The sequence below is a fragment of the Rhea americana genome, unplaced genomic scaffold (assembly GCF_003343005.1).
Source record: "Rhea americana isolate MKP2758 unplaced genomic scaffold, rheAme1 scaffold_10, whole genome shotgun sequence".
Taxonomy (NCBI): Eukaryota; Metazoa; Chordata; class Aves; order Rheiformes; family Rheidae; genus Rhea; species Rhea americana.
The window spans coordinates 1,442,912-1,464,614 of record NW_028185039.1 but is presented as its reverse complement, the minus strand read 5'-3'; the positions used below and the strand labels follow the sequence as shown (position 1 = coordinate 1,464,614).

Sequence of the window (21,703 nt, the reverse complement as noted above, 5' to 3'; positions counted from 1 at the left end):
TTATCAGCCCCTTKTTCGATCTGGCACGCCCGTACCAGCCTCAGGCTGTCGAAGGCATTGCCACAACTGCCTTGCCTAGCTGGAGAGTCGCGGCAGATCCGCACGCGATGCAACCAGGAAAGGCAGCAGAGAAAAAGGAGGAATGAAAAACAACAGGAAGGAACGAGGAAAAGCAGGCCTCCGGAAGGCAGTAGCAGGGGAAGTCCAAGAACATACTCGAGGTAATTTTCAGCACTTCCTGCAAGTCTAAGAGGTGGGAGATGTTACCATGGGCACTCCTCCGACGTAGGGGGGGTCTCCAGGGAGCAGGCAACAACCACGAAACTGCATCTGTGCCTGCCGTCCGCCCGTCCTCGCGGGTCAGCCGCAGGCACGGCGCTCGAGAGGGCAGAGGGACAGGACAGCCTCTCCTCTTGCTGCTGCTTCTGCCGAATTTCCATCCCATCACTTTTGCTCCACGAATTTCCAGTCCTATCCTCTCTTGTTCACCAGATGCTGGCTTCACATAATTCAGCAGGCGTTTTGGGGGGTTTTTGGACTAATTCAGTATTTCTGCCTTTAATAATTTTATGTAACTGGCTGAGCTAGACTTTCATTGCTGTTTTTGAATACATTAAACTAGTAGAGGTCTTCACCCATTAGAGTGGGGAAAAGGGTTGCTAAAATTACAGCTTCTTGCTGTATTCCTTCTGTCTGTGCTAAATGTCTTAGGCCAGGCATAGACCTTTAGCTCCTCTTTCTGTTGATCTGGCCCTTTTACCCAGCGTCCAGAGCAGAGGGAGAACGTTATCCGATAATTTCTGCACCATACAGTATTGCACCTCTCATCCCAAACACTGCACAAGGGGCACTCGGTACCCACACCTCGTATCGCTCAGGCTCAGACCCCACGTGATGGCCCCACTGCACACAACATACTAGCAACCTGAAAAGAAGCCAAGCTATTTTAAGTTACCCAAGTTTTTCATGACACTAGAAAGGGCAGAATTACAAGTAATGTCAGAGCCCATGACTTATGAATAAAACACGTAAGCAGGTACTTAACATTTTAACTACGTAACGTTCTCTTTGCAGAGTCATTGGAGCCTCTTGCTCTCAACCTAAATTGATCCCATTTATCCAGAACCTTCTCTGCTCTCTTTGACTTCATAATCATTAATTCCAGTCCAGCTTTACACTGCTGTCAATAGAAAGTGATCCGGGTTCATCTGGTATTGAAAATAACTTTAAAATGTCCACACAAATCTGTGCGGCATGCATGCCCCAAAGAGGTGAAATGCAAATACTTTTTCAAGAAAACTGTCATTATTATTTACAGACCAAGGAGGAGGAGGAGGAAGACTATGGTGGGAATTTTGTCTAGTGTTTAATTAAATAGAATCTCTCTCTTCTTTCTGCCCACACTTTTAAACCTGCCTGGACAGGACTTCAAGATGGTGGTTCTCCTCCGAGTGTTAATGAAACAGCGAACACTCACAGCAGTGTAACAAATGTGCCCCTTTCTGTTTTCCGCTTCTGCAGGAATCATTCAAATATCTTTGAGAAGACAGGAGAAACAAAATTATAAACTAATCTCCTGAAAGCTGGAATAAACAGATCCTTACTTTAGAGATCCACTTTTTTGGCATATTTCTGGCATTTGTCATTTTTGACTCGTATTTGTCCCCCCTAAACGTATTCTGAGTCTATGCAACATGGAGTACCCACTGCTCCTCCCACTTGACCCCAGTGGACATTAGTGTTCATGAAGCTGAGCGTTTCCAAAACGCCTTGCTGATGTGGCTGCCTAGGTCCCACTTTCAAAATGAGACTTATCACAGGACTCAAACCTCTGAACTAAACCAGTCACCCTAGAAAATGGTATTTAAGAACTTCTAACAATTTTAAACGCACTACCCAAAATAATGACAAAATTTCAGGTGCCTCATTTTAGCTAGTGAAGTTCAGAAAGGTCTCATTATCTAAAGTATCTCAACTCACTGTTCAAATCAAGATTTGCATGTTGAAGAAAAGGGCCRTTTATTCGCCCATATCATATACACATTTCATAAAACTCATGCTGGAGACATATAGTTATAATTTGAATAATCAGTGAATTCTAGCGAGGGGCTGATCCAGCAATCTTACCCTGATGAAGTGTGTCTGCACGTCATTCAGCATTCTTGGAACTGCAAAAAGCAGGAAATGCTGAATYCATTATAAATGTCTAAAGGTTTATTTAACAATGGGCTGATGCAACATCCTTTGAAAGACTTTCCTCAGCAAAAGAGCTGATTTTAAAAGGCAGAGATAAATAGGAACTGAATTGCATGGACGCAGCATGGAAAGGTGAATTGAGAGGTTGTGTTTGACTATGAGTCTCAACACAATTCAGGAAGCTATTTAAATACATAAATATTTAAATGTACGAAAACCAAGCAGACTTGGAAAGGAAGAGCATGTGCTAAAATAGACTAGAACAAAGAAATGGGACACTGAGCATGACCTATAGGCTGAAGCTTGAAAACTACTACTACTACAGACAAACTACTGTTCCCCAGGAGCTTGATAGGTCAGTTATTCTAGCAGTGTTATTTGTAATGCTCTCCAAGCACACAACAGCAAATCCAGATCTTACTCGCTTCTCTTCACCCAGACCAGTGCAACAACTTTGGAGACCTTCTTCTCCCTATTGCCACCACACAACATGGTGCCTGGACAGAAACCCACTGTACATAAACACTAGTGAGTTTAATTTGGGTGTCCAGTAACACTTCGAGGTAGTAAAACACTATGCTGGCCATCTCTATTTATTACCCAGCTCAGCAAAAGCAGCAGCACCTCTTCCATACACCCAATCCCCTGGTATACTGACGGGATTCTTCTCCTAAAATGTCTGCAGAGAAACACACACGGGAAGGACTAAGCTACATCACATTTCTCAGTGGAACGCCCGTTCTTTCTCTTTAACCTAACCCTTCTTCTAAAAAATAAGACAATACTTGCAATCAAAGCAAAATACGATTTGCCATTCAGAAATAGGCTAAGCAGCCCTGGATTAGTTGATGTTTTTTCTTGGAGAAACTAATCCTCAATGATACTGTAGAACAGAAGCAATAAAAGCAAAGGAAAATTAGATATTCAATAAAAAGTGTTTTAGAACTACCTATTTCACACTTGATTGAAGCAAAAAAAAAAAAAAAAAAAAAGTATACATTTTTCCTCTGCAAAGAGAAGGGCTGGCTGGATCAGACTTGCCTAATACCCTGCAGACGCTATGGGTTAACCAGTCTGTAACAAACTCAGCATAGTTTTATCAATGAGAAGAAAGGACTAGAAGCAACCTTCTGGCAAACAGCTTCCTAAAAATGTGCCCAGATATATATATTATTAYAGACACACACACAGACTGGGAAATGGACATATGCTGACTTCTGCTTCTCTCCTGTACAGTCTGGCTTGTGGTTTGTCTCCTCCTGTTGCAGTAAAAGAGAACAATTTTTCAAGTTTATACTGAATGTCATTCTATTTCATTCCCAAATATAATCTCCCAGAGAGAAGGTTCGCTTGCCCTATTTCCAATCTCTAAAGTTAATACACAAATTTATATTCCTTTCTCCCACTCACTCTCCTAAATTAAGAGGCGTAATTACTAGGAACGCTTGCTACAAACGAATAAAGTGCCAAGGGAGAAGGAGCTGTCACCGCTGGACGTCTGCGGCATCCTCCCTCCTCTCTCCTGCATCCCCCCGAGGATCCTGCTTATGAGGCAGTTTCTATCTTTCCTATTAGCAGGGGTGGCTYGCACACAGGAGCAGATGCCAACTCCTTCCCTTCCAGGCAGGGCACTCCTAAGAAACAAAATGACAAAATTAACTTCGGCCTGCGGAGGAGCCGCTCGCGCTCGCGAGGATCTCCCACCCCCCCAAGATTCGCCTCCTGCCTCTTGGGCAGCGTCAGGGCGGCAGCGAGAYGCAGACCCGCGAGCTCAAAATTCAGCCCCAGTCTCATCCCTCTCCCTGTTCCCCGTCTCCAGCACCCTCTCAAAAGGAAGATTGATTATTATAATCAGACTTCGCTCTGACACAGCATTTGCATTTTCAAAGCACAGCATAGTCATTAACTAATTCATCTACCCAAGGGAGCCCTAACGAGCTTTCACCTCTCTCCCTCCTGATTCCCAATCTGCACCACAGCTTTCCTTCAAAAGCCTCCCTTTGCACGCTGTGCTGCCGCAAGCCCAACTTGGTGAAACTCCAAGGCACACGGGCAGCCACACTCTGCTGCAAAGGGGCACAACTCGGCTGGTAAAAGACGGTGAGGATGAGTGCACAGACACGCTGTGGGTAACTAGCTGTCCCACAATTTCCATTTCAGTCACAAAGGTATAGGGCACTACAGAAAACACTTTCAGGCATGCAAAATCAGGCTGGTGTCACCTACAGATGAGCTCAGAGCAGGGGTGCCAACCGGACCCTGCTCGCCTACGACGAGCATCGATCAGAAGCCAGAGCTGTGTCCCAGCCACATGCACATGAAGAATAATTCCCCCACACTCTCCAAACTTCTCCTACCCTTGACTTTCTCCAGTACAACCCAACTAACAAGCCATGACACCAGCCACACCCCGCACTTCTCCCTCAGATGCCTYTGTATGAGGACTTCAGCCCCTGCCCCATTCAATGCTCTTCTCGCATACGGACACCTCGAGATGCCAGTGCTCTCCAGCATCAACCTCCCTTGCCAGTCCTCGCACCCTGCCTTGGCCCTGCCCCAGCAGCACCAAAGATCCCAGCACCAGCAGGTGCTGCGCACAACRGCAGATTATTGTTGATGAGCAATAATGTCTAATTGGAAGTGCTTAACTCATCATTCAGACAATTCATCTCAAATACTCCTGTCTGGAATATGTAAGAGAAAAATCAGGAGAATATTTTCTTACTCTTTCTTTCCTTTTAACCTCCTACAGCAAATAGGGCTGTTAAACAGGGGACAAAATGACACTATTGATACTGTTACCCTGCAGCAGCACACTAAGGACTGAGACTCAGGATTYCAAGGACAGCAACAACACCCTGCAGCTTTGGACAACCTGAATGCCCCAACCGACCCACTCACTATAACACTTGGCACCTTTTTCACTCAGTAGTAGTATATACATGACCAAACACTGGCTCTGGAAAGAGCCCTTCCTTCAAACAGAAGGACAGATTCTCCCTAATGCTACAGCAYAGCTAAAATCAACCGCCCTGGTCACCAATGTTGACTCCATGTCAACAGCCTGTAATGTGTAACACCATCTGTCACATCAGTGTCAACTTACAATATTTTAGACAGTTTTGACCTATGATTTTTTGACCTTGCTTCCCCACATTATGCTATACTCATTTCATCCTTGTACTCTGGGATGGGTGCAAGAGACATTCTGGAACTAGACATTTTAGCTGGATGGAAGCCAGCTCACTGCTCAAGATGAACTCAGCTAGAAAGTTTAAGGGGAAGAGGTGCAAATATCCACAGAGCAAAAGAACGGGAGAAGCTGATTTAAACCCATGAGTCTATTCAAGTGTAATTTTGTATTTCATCTCTCACTTCTAGAGAAAGATGTAAATGTGGAATCTTTTCYCCTCTGCTTCGCTATCGCCCTGTCTAGTCCACATTCCTGAGTGCTGCCATGAAATCTCACTGCCGGCACAGCACAGCACAGCAAGAAATCCTTGACAGCACTGTGTTCCTAAAATCTCTCTTCTGCTCTAACAGCTTTTCTGAAGAAGGATCACCTCATTTCCACATTCATTCAGCTCAGAGCCTCTCTGCTGTCATCAGCCCCACTCCACCACTTCCACCAACACCTAGATGACTGTTTCCTTTAATTACTACCAAAAGCTCCTCCTACCAGGGAGAGGAAAACAGCTGGTGTCCACCAAGATGAGGAAGCTCCAGAGTAATTAGCCCTAAACAGCTGACACCTCCTCCCCATTACTCCTAGCTAGAACTGCAAAACATTGAATAACAATCTCTTTAGGAATCTGTCAAGGCTTCTGCACTGAACATGCCATGATCCCATGCAGTGTAACCAAAGCACTGGTGCACTGAAGTTGGCTGCCCTCAGAAAGAGCACAAGTCATTTCTTTYACACACAAGTAGGTACTTTTGCTAGAAGCAAGTCTTCTAGCAGCTATGATTCAGMAGCAAAGCAGCAAATCAATCTGCAGAGATGTTGTACCTCCTCTATACAAAGTCTGAATAGAGCTTGCTTCCCATTCCTGAAAACATACCCTTGAGGATTTTCTGGAGCATTCARTCACTGTATTCTCATTAAATGGTAGTTTGCAGTTCTACCTCTCATCCTCTTCATCAGTTTTCTTGTCAAGAAATCATCACATAACAAATAGTCAGAAACAAATCTATGCGTTTCAGCTGACCACCCAGGAAGAAGATCAAAGGGAAAAGGAAAGAGGAATCTAACAACCATTCTTGCTCTTTAGTACCCTAGCATAAATATAGCAGAATCGATCTCTGCTTAATACTATAAGAAAGTAGAGGAGCCTTCATTAAGTGCTAGACTTGAAAATTGAACTTAATCCTCTTGTTCCAGCTCACATGGAACAAACTACAGCCTGTGCTTCGATATGCTTTTAAGAACAGCTCTCTTCCCCACTACAGCCCTCGCACAATTTTGCAGTTYGCCACTGCCAGAAACACTGTTTTCAGGCACATCTGAGCAGAGCAAGGCAGGACAAGCTGAGGCCATCAGRGTTTTGTAGCCAAGGTGCTTTCTGAATTCCCAGGGAAAAGTAGCACGAGGATGGGGCAGGAAAGCCGGTTAGCACCACCTCAACAGGGCTTTCCAGTTGCCGCATTCTGGAAAGAGAGGCAACTGCTTGAAGGAGTCGCTCCTGTTCCCCAAACGCTTCCCAAGAACAGCTTGAAAAGAGCAAATTTAAAAGCACTCAAGGCTTTCCAGCTAAATGAGCCATCACAAAGCCCTCTTGCTACCACAGGAACCAGGTTTTGAATCCATAAGAGGTAAGAAATCTCTGTCCTTATGCCAAAAAGCAAAGGTTATACAAAGGGCCCTGCCAAGCCAGCTCTGCCCATTTTAGCCTCTAGGGATTATGCCTGTGGTCACCTTTGATTGCCAGCAAGCAATTACAGAAAGAAAAGCAAAAAACACTTCCCTCACAAATACCATATGTTCAGTGCTAGAGCCAAAACAGAAACCTGGCATTTTAACCTTTGGTGAACAGGTCCCTGCTGCCATCAACAATAACCTCCAAGGCTTCATTCGGAGTGGAAGGGAAGGTGTAATACAGGTGCAGAAGATGACATTAGCGCTAAATACAGCATCACCAGGACAGGGTCTGGCAGGAGCTTGATTTTATACAGCCAGTCTTTAGAAGTTAATGAAATATTCATAAAAAAGTTAAAATTCTCCTGACAAGCTAGATCCTGTAATACAACAAAGAGTTGTCAGCCTCAATTAAGCGATTCCAGCAAGGCAGGGCAATGCCATTCATTATTCACCACGAGGTCACAGGAAAAATTCTGCTCTATGATCTCCTTGTCTCTGTGGATAAATTAGGTTTTACAGCTCCTCCTGGAGGACTCAGTTGCCCTGACAGACTGGTTCAGAGAGACCTTTGTCTGCCACCAGCACTGCCATGCCGCCAGCCAACAGCCAAAGGCAAAAAACACTGGCAACAAGCTCTTCTACAGCCACTGAGACCCCAAAAGATTGAAAGCAAAACAAATGATGAAGCAAGCTAATTAGGCTGTCAGTGCAAGGACTAAGTCCTGAAACTTAATGGTTTTTAAGCCTTTTCCCTACCTTAATGTATACCCAAAGACAGCTCTGGGCAAACAGAAAGTCATCCAGCAATCTTTGATCTGTGAGCACATCCACTGAACATGCCCTTAATACTCCCCTAAATCCAGGATTAGCTAGAGATCCTCATGTCCTCCTTGATGCTCAGAGCAAACTATGCTTAAGAACTGCATTTCCCAGAGTCAGATCTCCCAGGACGGTCCTGTTACGATACTGCTGAAACATGTAAGGACTGAGGCAAACCAGAGGAAACTTGTCTCCCTTCCTTGCTGCAAGACAAGTTGGAGATAAAGGATTACTGTGTCCCACCCRATCATGAGTGTTCAACAGATATTTAAAGCCTTCCTTTCCCTCTCTGGACACGCGTGAAAAGCACTTGTTCCTTTTATGGGTTCTCCATCCTGCTCTTTAGGCAAGGCAGTAAAAAAGGGACAGAAATTCCTGAATCCTAGAGGTATCCAGAAATCTTATCCAATTTCTCCCCCTATCTCTCATAGTGCTGAACATGGCAGAGAGTCGCAGCTTCCTCCAAAGATTTTTAGCTTAACTAACGTGATATCCAGGAGTCCTAGGTAKCCTGTAACTTATTACAGACTCTGTGAGGGTGACTGAAGACTAGAAAAGCACTATACTGAAAAGTACATTCATTTTGCTTTTCATATATCAAGGCCATGACCACTATAACAAGGCCTCTGATAATATMCTTATCTTGTCCGTTTTATTTTACCAAGTACCTTGGTATAGCTCAGGTTTACAACAGAGCCGCTCTAATTACAACATAAGCCAGCAGTGTCTTCTGCCTACGAAAACAACCCACTTTTTCGGTGCTCATCAACTGAGGAAAAAAAAAGCCCTAGTGCTTTTCCCCTTCCGTCTTCATTCCASTTGTAATCATGCAATGCAAAGGTGAGTTTTATGAACTTTCATCCTACTTCTGAGTTGAAAAGCAGAATTTTCACTATCATCCTTTTTACCAAAAAGCAACCTGCTACATATGTTAGTATAGCTCAGATATTAAGGGTACACCTGTAGCATTAAGGCATTCCCAAATTATAGGCTTTGAACTAGATCATGGTCCATGCATCCAATCTGAGCTTGAACTACAGTTTTTGTTTGGGTCAGATTACATTCCCAGCATGGGAATTCCAGAAGCAGGAGGAAACTACATTTTTCCCACTGTCATGTACAAGTCTTTAACTTCGTATTAGTTGTTACAGCCTTCAATGAGAAACGAAAACGACCCTGCTGAAACCAAATGGTGCTGCCGAGTTCCATAAAACTTTAATGTTAACAGTTCCAGCAGCAGGTTCATTTGTGTAGTGGGACTTTTAAACAGACAATTTATTTCTTTTTAATTTGAAGGAAATGTACTATTTGATCTCATGTGCCTGGCTAGATTTTTAAAACACAGATAAGCCACAAGAACTGACTCACAAAGCCTCTTCTGCTAACCTGGTTAAAACATCGTTGCACTTTCACACGTTGATATCTCCAGGTACTGACCACTCCTCCAGTCTAGAGGCCGTTTGGTAACATTATCTACCAAGGTCCCAACRTTTCCACATCTCTGTTTGCTCTGCCCACAGCCACACACAGCGGATGTTTCCGATGTTGCTATACTCATAAGTGCACAACATGAACTTTCTGAGATGGAGTGGGCAGCAGATGCAACACAACCCTCCRAGGCTGTTCAACTCCTGTGCTGAGAGAGGACAAAGTTTCTTTTCTGTTCTTGAGAGGTCATGATATTCCTACACCATGGGGGAACAGCAAGGACTAATTTTAATACGCTTGTTTATMACAAGTACTGAGGAAAAGCTCTCAGCTAGAAAAGGAAAAGAATAGATTTAGCTATTCCTGTCCCCCCAGTTTGAGATTTACTTTACCTGGAAAGCCAAGCTCTATCGTAAAAACACAGAAAGACCAGTTGAAAGAGGGGTGTCAATGACTCCTGCACGCTCACTTCCCCCTCTTCCAAACAATCATATTTCTAAATTAACAAAGAGAAAGTGAAAAAAGGGGGTAATACAAACACTGTAAAATATATACAAAGAAGTAACAAAAGTATATGCTGAAAAATAAAATCATCTGACAGAGAAAAAGGTGTCTCAAGCATTGATTWTAGGGCCATATTTAAAACAAAAATCACTAAGGATTCTGGGACAAAAGGTACAAAATGTAGTGACATAATGCACCTGTAAGACAAAGCTAGAAGGTTTTGTCATAGAGGAACATAACGATACCACAAAGTACAAACCAGATGACTTTGAAAACTGAAAGAATAGAAGCAGAACTGTAATGCAATAGTGTGAGGTTGCAGAAATAGGGACCACAACAAGTACTTGTGCTATAAATTGAGTCTTCATCAGTTGGAAACAGAGGAGATCAAAGAGCTAGGTTGATTAATTGATCATAGGATGAACAGGAGTCATCAGTACCATGTGACAGTGGAAACAGAAAATGTGATTTTATAATGCAAGTTGTGAAATATCTCCATTAAAGAGAGGTGTGTGCCTGTAGAAGACAGTGATGAAACATCACCTGGAATGATGTCTACAATTCTGGTTACTCATCTTCAAAGGAGACATACTAAAACGGGAAGAGATTTAAAAGAAAGCTTCAGGATTCATAAGGAGAATGAAGAGCTTCTTTTAAGAGAAGACTGRAAGAGCTTGATCTGTTTAGCCTAGATAAAGAAAGTGCTGGGAGAGAATGATTGTTCTCTATAAATATGTCACAGCATAAATATGAGGGAAGAAGAAAAGTCACTATAGTTTAAGAAGAACATTAACACAGGAAAAAGATGGATATTAACTGGTACATCCATATTCAGCTGGAATTGGGAAGATTTCTAACTATTAGAGCAGCGTTTCAATGATACCAATGGGACAAAACAACCTAAGTAGTTTCAAGACAAGCTTGATAAATTTATGAACTAAACTATATGATGTGATTGCCTTAGATACCAGAAGACTGGACTTTATGATCTAASAGTCTTTCTCCAGTCTTGTGTTCCTATATCATTTCATTCTGGATCAATTTTCTTGCTGCTTCTTTATAATCAGATTCATGTTTTGCAATCTGATTTGAGAACTGGATTTTTCCCTAAAATTGCCTTACTAAACTATTGCTGCAATCATGTTCCTGCTCAGCTGAATGCCACGTTAGTCATCTGTCTTGGTTTTGCTAGTCTTGTATAAGATGCTAGGATAAAAATCTGTCAAATGCTGTAGAGATTTGCTGTCATCTTTCTAAATCAATTTGGAAATGATGAAACAGACTTTCTGAGAGTTGGAGGCTTCCTGCGCCAGTCATTTGCCTTCCCCTCCCAAGTATATATGGTCTGGCAAAACTTCATTTTTACTATAACTATCATGGTTTGGTATTCTAATCCTACATCTAACCGCCATCCCACTGTAGATAATAGAGAAAACGTACATTTCCTTTAATAAGCATCACTTTTATCTGTTGTATTTCTTACTTTGTTTGATATCTCTTAAATAGGAATCAAATTAGCCATATTGCCCAATTATTCAGCTCAAGTCCTTCTATACTAAGGCTCACTTCTTTGATACAATCCCTGTTATCATCTGTAAAGTAAAATTTAACAGTATCTTTTGAACCTTGCCAGGTATCTCTCTTAAGTATCAAATCAAAGTTACAGTTCTTAAAATTCAGGAGGTCTCATGTAGCTACTTGAAAGTAGTCTTTTAGTAACAGTCCAAAGGGCTTATGAACCACATGGGTCTCYTGCTGTTTATATCTTGATGCCTATCGTGATTTTTCCAGATTTTTCTGCCATTTTTCCATGCAGCTTTCCAGTTAACAACTAGTTTCAAATCACATCACGCGTCAAGTGTCCTCTGTGTTGATTCTTCCACGTTTCCTCCTTATTGTCTTCATTACTTACCCCGATAACCATGAGCGTAGCGAGCCACYGACATTCAAGTCACTCCTCAGCGCTACAGTTTCATCATCTTGAGCATGTGGTTCGGTTCCCTACCTATTCCTGACCTGCCGCCCTTAAATAAAGGTCTCCTGTTCTTTGTAGAGGGTTAACAMACACTTTTAGTCAAGGCAAGGGGCCTTCATTATTTTCCTGTTAAGGTCTCTCTATTTCTTGTGTAAGGACACAGTTTATGCCGTTCATTTTGTAATGGCTACATCCTTGGACTTCAAATCTTCTTTACCTCCCACTCTGCTAAACAATCTTCTGATTCTTATATCCATCTTTTTTAATCTGCTGGAGGGTGAAATATAATTTGTTCCAATGAGTAGTCTATAGATTTCAGAGCCCACATGGGCCAAGCTGTCTTTTGAAGATGAAAGCCAAAAGATATCCAGAGCACCTCAGGGCAAAGAAAATACAGGTGATACTTTTTTAATACCAAGCTCACTTCCCTCAGGGATTAATGATGGGAAAAAAAATCCTGACATGAATGCCCCCTGCTATAGAACCAGACTGAAAGAAAGCGAAAGATCAAGGATCGCAGCTTTGCTTAGACGGCAAGCTTGAGCCAAATCGTTTCCTCCTGTCTATAAAGGAGGACGAAAAAGGCAAATGAAAATTAGAAAAACTACCACCCTTTCTGCTTCCCTCCCTCAGGGAAAGAAAAATAATATAAAACAAACAGGAAAGCGCTTTCCACAAATAACATTTTGGTCCGAGTGAGCCGTCAGCTCCGTAAGGCAGCGGAGCAGCGAACAAGCGTACCGTAAGCCGTGAGATTCCCGGAYCACCAAGCAGGAAGGCAGAGGTGCGAGCGCTACGCGTAATCTSCTCGCACATCCCGGAGATAAAGATATTTGAGCACCAACCTCATTAAAGAAACCTTCCAGTGCTGATAAAATTGCCCCAAAAGCACACGCATACATATATAGAAATTGCGGGAAAGAAAATCCACATTAAAAAAAAAACTTCTTTCACCAAGTACAAAAAGAAGTGACCTTTTTAAGCCACAAAATCAGGGGATAACTAAGTCATCTGAGCCTTATCAGATTGGGGAGACTGTTATGTGCCGTCTAYGAGAAGACTGGGCAGTCACTGTTCACTTATAGCAGGAACACACTCAAACCAGGAATGCAGAAAAATAAATAACTGAAGGGTTAGAAGGAGAGAAAATCAAAGTTTCGTTGTTATAATTACACAGCACAATGATAGAGTAATTTTTCTTTAAATCAGAAAATAAATTTGAGGTTCAAGTTCCCTGAAGGATATAAAATATTAGAGGATTTTTTTATGGTTGTAATCACAAACTCATTTCTCCAGCCACTACCGGCCGTGTCTAATTAGGGTAAAGTACGTTAATGATACAGTGGCACAGCCCAGAGACGCCTTCAGTTGCGATATTAATTGCATTTAGGGAAAGAAGCATAAATTGTGCTTATACAAGCTAATTAGCATGGGTTTGCTAATTAATACTCGAAAGTCAAACTGCCTTTGTCTTTTCAACTGCAATTAGCTGAAGATGTTTAAATTTCTTTTCTTTCTTTTCTCTTCTCTTCCCCCCCATGCCCCTTCCAGTAGTAAACTGACTCTTAGCCGACAAGCAAGGGAACCACGTGCTGCAACGCGAACAGCCCGGCGCGCCGAGGAGGAGCTGCCAGCGCCGCTCGGGGCGGCCGCGGAGCCATCGGCTCCGCCGCGCGCGGCCCGGCCGGGAGAGGCTCCTGGCAGAAGGGCTGGTGAGAAGCAGCAGCCCGGGGGCTTGYCAGCGCCCGGAGCGGCCTTTCCGCCTCCTCCCAGCCGGGGAAGCTTCGACATCAAAGTATCGAGAAGCGGACGGCAGGCGGAAAAGGGGAAGGGGGAGAAAAGGCAGGAGAGGGGCCAAGAACCCCCATCAGGCGAGCAGCCGCCGGAGCGCCGACTTCCAACGAGCTTCAGAATAAGGCCACTCAGGTGAGACGCTGATCTGGAGCGGAAAAAAAAGCAAGGGAAGAACAGTCTGCTCGAAGGGAGGGAGGAGACGGCGTAACGCTGCAGCCCCCGGGCAGCCTCCCAAGGGACCGGACCCCTGCCACCCTTCGGAGAAGACAAGAAGCGAAACATCCTTTCCTCTCCCAGGGGGGTTTTACTCGGGGAAGGAGGAGAAACGTCCACCACTGGGGAGGAGRAGGAGCCATACGGTCAGGTTTTTCTTGAAAGGCACATGAGGGAAAGAGAAAAAACAATCTCCGTTCCGCTCTTTGAAGTGATTTTCCTATATTTACTGAACAAATTCAAAATGGCTGAGTAAAGCTCCCACCTCAGCAATCTGCAATCCACAGCCCAAAGCTCTCCAGAAAACAGCTCTTCATGTGAGATTGACGCAAACTTTACAGGGAAGATCACAAGACCTGCGGTTTTCCCCTAACCAACCCCTGGGAACAGGCACTGAAGGCTCCTTTATCCCTCTTCTGATGGATGATGCACAACAGCAATTAATATTTTAACACTAGAAGTTCCAGCCGCTCTAGCTCTCTGCTAGCCCGTTCGATACTATGAATTTTTGAAGGCAGATGAGTAACTCAAAACTCAGGCTTAACGAGCCATGAGGAAAAATTTTGAAGTTTTTTTTTTTTTAAGAATGCACATCAGAACCTTTAAAACATAGCAGCAACTTTATGCTCCAATGTGTCCAGCGAGCACATACAAAGCTCAGCACGTAGAATTTAAAACTAAAACAAGGCAGCATGTAACGAAATCAGAAGGTAAATAGGATTACTGCAGTTTTCACTGGAAATAACAGTTCTGACTTACGTCACCAGAGAAGGTGACTAAGCAGGCGAAAACGTTCGTCTGCAGTATAAGATCACCCCAGAATCAGAGTCAATTAACGCTCTCATTACAGAAAATTTAACACTGAAACAGCAAAGAACATTTCAGCCAAACCAAAGGAAACTAATATAACAGAGATCTTCAGTGCCTTAGCAGAGCTAAGCAGAGACCTAAAGAGACTTGCATTAGCACTAGAAGTTAGGATTTGGATTTCAGAGCAGAAGTCTGTTTAGTACATACTCACTAGTGATGCATGCCCACCTTTTCATCACTGGCAAAATTCATCCAGCATAAAAAAGAAAAACRTCTACAGAAATAGCATCCACATTTTCGGTACTGCTCAGATTTGCTTATGATTAGGAAAAGCTACAGAAAGAACCTACAACCCGCTCATTTGCAAAACCACTGATTCATAGAATAGTTCAATGCTGACACCTCATTTACTCCTGAATATGAAGAATCATAAACAATAGTCCTGAAATTGCATATGTCTCCCTACTGGCCTGGCTCTGTGGCCCCTGTTTTTTTTTCTCCTTGAAGGAGCTGCCAACAAAATAGACAAGCCCAGTAGAAAGTTAACAGACATACAAAAACCAGTTTATAGTACATTCTGACTCATCTACTCTCATTTGCTTGTCCTGTGTACACTTGAGACTGAATCAAAGGCCCCTAAAGAAAGGAGCTAATTCACTATGAAATTAAATGCTTGCTTCTCTTCCAGAACTGCTAGCAAAGTAAACTGCTAGCAATCTGCTAGAAAAGACCATTGCATCTCATCCAACGCTTGTTCCAGGTGAGTATGGAGACTGATAGGCTCTAAGACTAGCAATAGTGTTACAAACCTTTGCAGTGTTTATTTCCTATTCGCATCTGAAAACTTGGAACTGATCCAATGTTCAAAGGCACTGAACTTTGCATATGTTACTGCTCTGTAAATCAGGAGGAAAAAAAAAAAAAAAAAAAAAAAAAAAAAAAAAGATGAACGCTTACCATCTCTGCTCTTTGCTTCTGGTTTCCCACCTCTTCTAGAACTTGAGACAGTTGAGCCTTCAAGACAAAAAATATAAAATATATTCAGAAATGCATTTTCAGTTACTGTCTCCATTCCCTGTAATCGTGAGTTATCATTAGCTCACAGCACTTTGATTCTGGGAGATATGGACTAAGCAGCACCAAAACACTACAAGGACTATTGTATATAAATTAACTACAGAATTGACCACTACGTAACCCTTACCCAGTGTCTTGGTCACCAGCTTCATTTTAAAAAATATTTATAAGAAAAAAAAGGGAACCTGACTTAGAAGAGTGTACATACACAGAGTGTATGTACAAGCAAGGGAGAAGAAAAAAGGAGATTATCACAAAGCTTAATGCCGAAGCATCAGGAAACTAAGTTTGTTGACACTTTGGAAAGATTTTTTCTACACTAATATTTAAGCAGGTAGAGTTACACCAGCAGGCTGGAGTCAGAAAAGTCTCATGAAGACAAATCAGAAAGAGTCGCTCAGAGATGCTATCTCTGAGATGCTAGTGCAAAACAACCTAGGTCTAACCAGTTTTGACAAAAATAAAACAAATTTTCAGTATATTTATTGGCCTTAGCTATAAGAAGATATATATGACCTTTATATGGGAAATACTGGCCGCTCCCAAACTAAAGAGAAATTGAGAATTATACATTTCTTTACTGTAGCTACCACTCCTGAATTTTTGTGTCATTTCTCTGTTCAATCTCCTGTTAGAATGTACACCCTATAATCACAGAATAATTCCAATTGGAAGGGCTCAAAGCAGGGTGAGTTACATCAGGATGCTCAAGGTCCTTGTCCAGTCAAGGTCTAAATATCTCCAAGCAGGAAATTTCCAAAACCTCTCTGAGCAACCTGTTCCAATCTTTGATCACCTTCACAGTGAAAATATTTTTCCTTATAATATCAAGGCAGCATCGCTCTGGGAACCTGTTCAACCAGACAATATAAGAATGTTTTTTAGTACAAAGCCTTGATAAAATTCAGGAAAAAATGTAAAGAATCCTCATGTATTTCACTTCAGAAAGAGGCTGCAAATATTTCTGGACACAAAAGAAAAAAAATACAAAGGGATCAGAGAAATCAAAACTACAAGCACAAAATATTAAATAATTTAACTTAAAGTGTATATTATGTGCCTCGGGAAAAATAACCAAACGCAAACTTGTCAGACTGTTATGTCAGCAGAGACCTAGAGGCAAACCCGGACAGCAAGTCCAAAACTGCAACATGATATTGGCAGACCAATATGATTTGGAGAAGCAATCACAGAATGATATCGTAACGTCTGTTTTCTTTATTGCATTTATTTCTAGGCAGCTCAAAGCAAAGGGAAAGAATAGCTGAACTAGTGGGAATTTAGAGAGTAGTGACTAAACTTACTAGATTGCTCGAGGAAATGATTTATGARGATTAAAAGATTTTTATATGTATGGTTTGACTATAACTCTCACAGAAGAGTAAAAGGGACATATTTTATGCATTGGGAGCTGCTACAATCCACGGCTGGGAACAAGGAGGTATTTCCAGCACAGCTGATCCTGCCTGAATTTCAGAGGSCATCAGCCAGCATGCCTGGAGCTGAGCTGGGACCCCTATTACCACAAGCCTATAGCCAAAGTCCAAACAAGACCAAGCCCAAACTTCCAGCAAGGTCCCCTGTGCCTGATCATGCCTGGCTGTGAAACAGATGATCTGAACACTTTATCACATCCAGTTTGTAAACATTAGCCCTACCCTGGGTTTTTTATTAGCTTAAATCAAATATTGAACTCAGCTCAGCTGTTAGAGGACAGCTGCTTGCAAAATGATTCACTGCCATATTCCTCCTAGGCCACAAGGATATACAACCTAATCACCAACAGCATGACAGATGCACAGTTTTAATTATGAAGAAGAAATTAGGCTCTGAACTTATCCCCACATCTCACTTAATCAGAGTGCTGGAGAGGAAGCTGCCAGCCACCACAGTAAGTTAAAGAAACGGCTGTAGAGGCCCTGGGACAGCCCAGGGCAGCGAGCTGAACCTTCATCCCTGCTCACCTTGGGCATTTATCGGGCAGCCTCAGAAAGAGCTGAAAGAAATATTGTTATATTGTTTCCTATAACTTTCAGGAATAAATCACTGGATTTCTTTGTTCAATCACCTCTGCCCAGTGGAAGCCRAGAAAAGCATGAACAACAGACAGAAGCCAGGCAAGGTAGCTGGAAATGGAGATGGTGAGCAAGGTCCTCGGACCCCAACCAAAAGCCAGGTCCCCGGTCAGGCAGGAGGACCACAGCAGATACGGGAGCTGTTTGCCAGTCCCATCTTAGACTTGTGTCCTAGGAAAAGCAATGTCCCACACATGCATAGCTCAATTCTATTTCACACAATTTTAGACAGAACATGTTCACCTTGGTGTCTTGGGAATTTACTCKCAGTAGAAAAGACTTTCATGTTGARTTTTCAGACGAGGCATAAAAGTCTTATCTTGAGGCTCCAAGGAAATTCCTATTACTTAATATACATGTTAAATTCCCATGGATCACTGAGCTCAAGGATTAAGAAATCTGATAAGCAAACAGATTTCAAGTTAAAGAATYAGATATACAAATATACGCAAAGCCCATTCTGCCCACTGAAGGCAGCACAATCAGGTAAAAGAAAATCAAGTAAGTAGCATAAGCAGAAAAAAATTCCTCTGAAGTATTCAGTCAATTACTTTAAGCCTCAAAAAAAATGGTTTGTCAATTCAAAACATTCATGACAACACAGTCTAAACTACCATCAGTGCTACTGTCTTCCTCAAAAGAGAGAGGCAGGAAAGAAACTCCAYGATGCAGCAGCTCATCACTGGAACAGGAGCAGAAACAGATCCCAAGGAGAAGACTCAATTTAGCTTCTAAGGAGGGATTTGTGAACTGCTCAGCTTGCTTCCCTTCACCAAGGATTCTTCTCCTACACCTTCCAAAAGCAGCACTTGTCATTATTTCAGTTGTATTTCACACTTCACACGCAAACACAAAGCATGGAGAAACACCAGACATGCAGAGGTCAGGGCCACTGCTCTGCCCAACTCGGCTTCCCTGTTAGCTGTTCCCGACACCAGACACCACCGGAGGAGTTTGGGCAGTGAGGATYAATGAATGAAACTCCAAATCTTCTGTTGATTACGATGCAGTTGACAACACTGGTTGTATTAACAGCCCCTAACTCTCCTTTGGATGCTGAACGTGAGCCAACTGCCCTCTCCCATAGGCGAGCTGCTCAAATGTGAGAATCACTCTTACGAAGAAATTAGCTACTCAGTCTCTAATGAACAGTCCTTCTCTACACAACAATACCCTCCGTTCTACAAGCAATTAGCAAATCAAAGTGCGCTCTTTGTGAACCTGCATTAATTCACTCCTCAACATTGCACATTAAATAGCTCAGAGGTACAGCACAGCACAGAAGTAGCAACAGCCAAAGCCATAAAATTAACACTTGCTTCAAAGAATTAGGAAAGCAAAATTATTTGTGCTGCATACAGGGATTAAATCAAAACAACCTTGATTAGGAAACAACATTTTAGTCTTATGCTTTCATCAGAAAACATGATTATCTAACAGTCACAACACAGGTACTTTACAGGGGAGAGAAACAAGCAGAACTCTCACTACCTAGAATTAAAAACAGTCATTTTTATTTTCCTCATCAGAGAGAAAATACCTGTGAACATACATGGCTGTTTGTTTTTGGGCTGTGCTTTCACAACTGTAAATACACACTGCAGGTTTCCAGGAGGAAGGACATTTGTTGGAAGGGCAGGCAGCCAACATGGGTGAGGAAGAGGAGAGAGTTCAACCTGCAGGAGCCGTAACCCAGCTACAAAACTCAAAATACGCACTCCAAAGCCCAAGATAACCTTAGCAGTATTTTGCATGCAATAGCTGTGTGAATTCAAGTCAACTGTGGTGACTGGCAAATTTAGGTGTAATATTAATAGCTATTTCAAATTAACTATCTTGTAAGACAAATTCTTGTCTCTACTCTTTGACAAAGTTAACATACGATTTGAATTCACAGGGAAATATTTTTTCCCAATAACAGGCAAATGAAATCTTGTACAGTTTAATGTCACAAATGAGCTTCCTTGTGCTAGCTGCCCTATATCCCAAGTGTAATTTCACAATAACATATTTATCTAATCTCTTACAAAAGAAGGCACAAGATGAAGCTCTTCTGCTCAAGCTAAATGGCTGATGTGTGATGTGACCTACAACAACACAGCTCAAACCAGTGTATCTTATCTGATGCCATAAGCTGGAGAAGGAGAAAAACAAAGGCAYGTCACCTCTTTCCATCAGATTTAAGGAATACAAGCAAAATATTACATCTCAAAGTTGCAGCTGAGATATAGAAGAAAACCCCAAAACATGGCTGCACTCAGAGGACAGTATGATAAGGAAAGTACAGATCAAAATGCTCCAGAATCCAATCATGAATTGTGAGTCACCTGGGGAATATCATGAGAACATAGATAGGGGAATATCATGAGAACATTTTGAAGAGAAGGTTGAAATTACTAATTCTGTCACATACCAAGATATTCTTGTAAGATTCTGGCTTGTAGTGAAAACAGGAGGGAAACTGATTTCAAAAAAAGCTGCAGACAGCTTACTTGCGGAGGTGGCAGAGACTGTGACAGAAGTAACTCGGCCACTTGCTGTTAGACTTCAGTTTATTTGCATACTGTGATTCTGCATATTAAAATATTGTGAAAGCTGAAGTGAAATTTTCATTAGTATTCAATCTGAAACCTTACCCACGGGGTTCAACTTTCAACAGCTAATGCATACATTCGCCTGTTTAAAGTTATAGATCTATTTATACGATGCTAACCGGTATCTTCTGCCTTCAGTCCACTAGCACGCCGCTACTGCAGACGGGGAGCAGTCAGGTATTGTTTTTAGCATCTCTGAAATGCACTACAAAATTACACTGAGTTAAATGGTCATTTCTAATTTAAAATATATCACTTTGATGCTTTGTAGTAGAAATCAGTGATCTTTCAAGGAAAGTGAGTGGGAATGCATCATTGAGATTACAAACAGTAACAGAGTTCAGTATCAGACATCACTAAATAATTTCCATGCCATTTTATAGATGCAGTTTTGCACTGAACTGTTCAGCTTGCTTCCCTTCACCAAGGCTTCTTTCTTTTACCTTCCAAAAGCAGTAACTGTCATTATTTCAATCACATTTCGCACTTTACATGTGAACATAAACCTTGAAAAAACACCAGGCACAGAAACAGGAGGAACTCCAAGAGGTCAGGGCCACTGCTCTGCCCAGCTCTGCTCCTCCGTCAGCTGTTACCAACACCACCGCTCCTCTCAAGAAAGCTCTCCTGGTTATTAAACCAAATGCACACCCTTAATATAACTTGAAAATAACTCCCACATACAATATTTGGTATAGTTTCAAAAGCCTCAATGATGCCATGTTATTTTATAGGATTTAGGTTGGATGAAGAGGAAGAGCCATATCCATCTCACACAAAAGCAGAGGAGAAAACTCCCCAATGACTTCTGAATAAATATCACAAATTTATACACAGAGAAGCAAAGCTCACATCAAATTGCAGAAAAGTTGCAACCAGCAAAACAGAGACCATGTTCTTATTGACATAATTTATCTTATGTGGATAGCCTTACAACGCAACAAAAAGTAGGTTTCTCGGGCCACAACTTACATGGTTTTCAATGCAATTTATTCTTATCACTTCTTAATTTCACTCCAAGCAAGGTCACAAAACACAGGAAACTAGACTGCCAAGTAGCAAGGTGTCCCCATACCTCCAAGGGCTAGTGCTCCTGGGCATCTGACAGCAGATGGTAATACCCAGAGATTGAAGACTACTGCTTCGTGTGGAGCAGTGAATGGTGTTTGTCAACAAAAAAGCAAGAGCTGCCTCATATTTGAGAACTAGTTGTCTATTGGATTGGATGTGCAGTAGTGAAATGCTGTTGCCAAGTGAAACACAAAAGGCAGCTGGTTAGCAAAATTAATAAAGTATGAATGAAGCAGAAGCATTTGGGTGCTAAACATACACTAAAAAAAAAAGATTGCAAATTAGAAAA

At 42.1% G+C, this 21,703-nt stretch overlaps 1 protein-coding gene across 2 annotated transcripts in view; it reads right to left on the bottom strand.

Moving 5' to 3' along the window:
- MAD1L1 (mitotic arrest deficient 1 like 1) overlaps nt 1–21,703 on the bottom strand; it is a 361,949-nt gene that overhangs the window by 169,434 nt on the left and 170,812 nt on the right. For both annotated transcript variants that reach the window (XM_085301122.1, XM_085301129.1), the window contains exon 13: nt 15,555–15,611. In XM_085301122.1, coding sequence (XP_085157248.1) covers nt 15,555–15,611 — 57 coding nt within the window. The remainder of the gene's footprint in view (nt 1–15,554; nt 15,612–21,703) is intronic.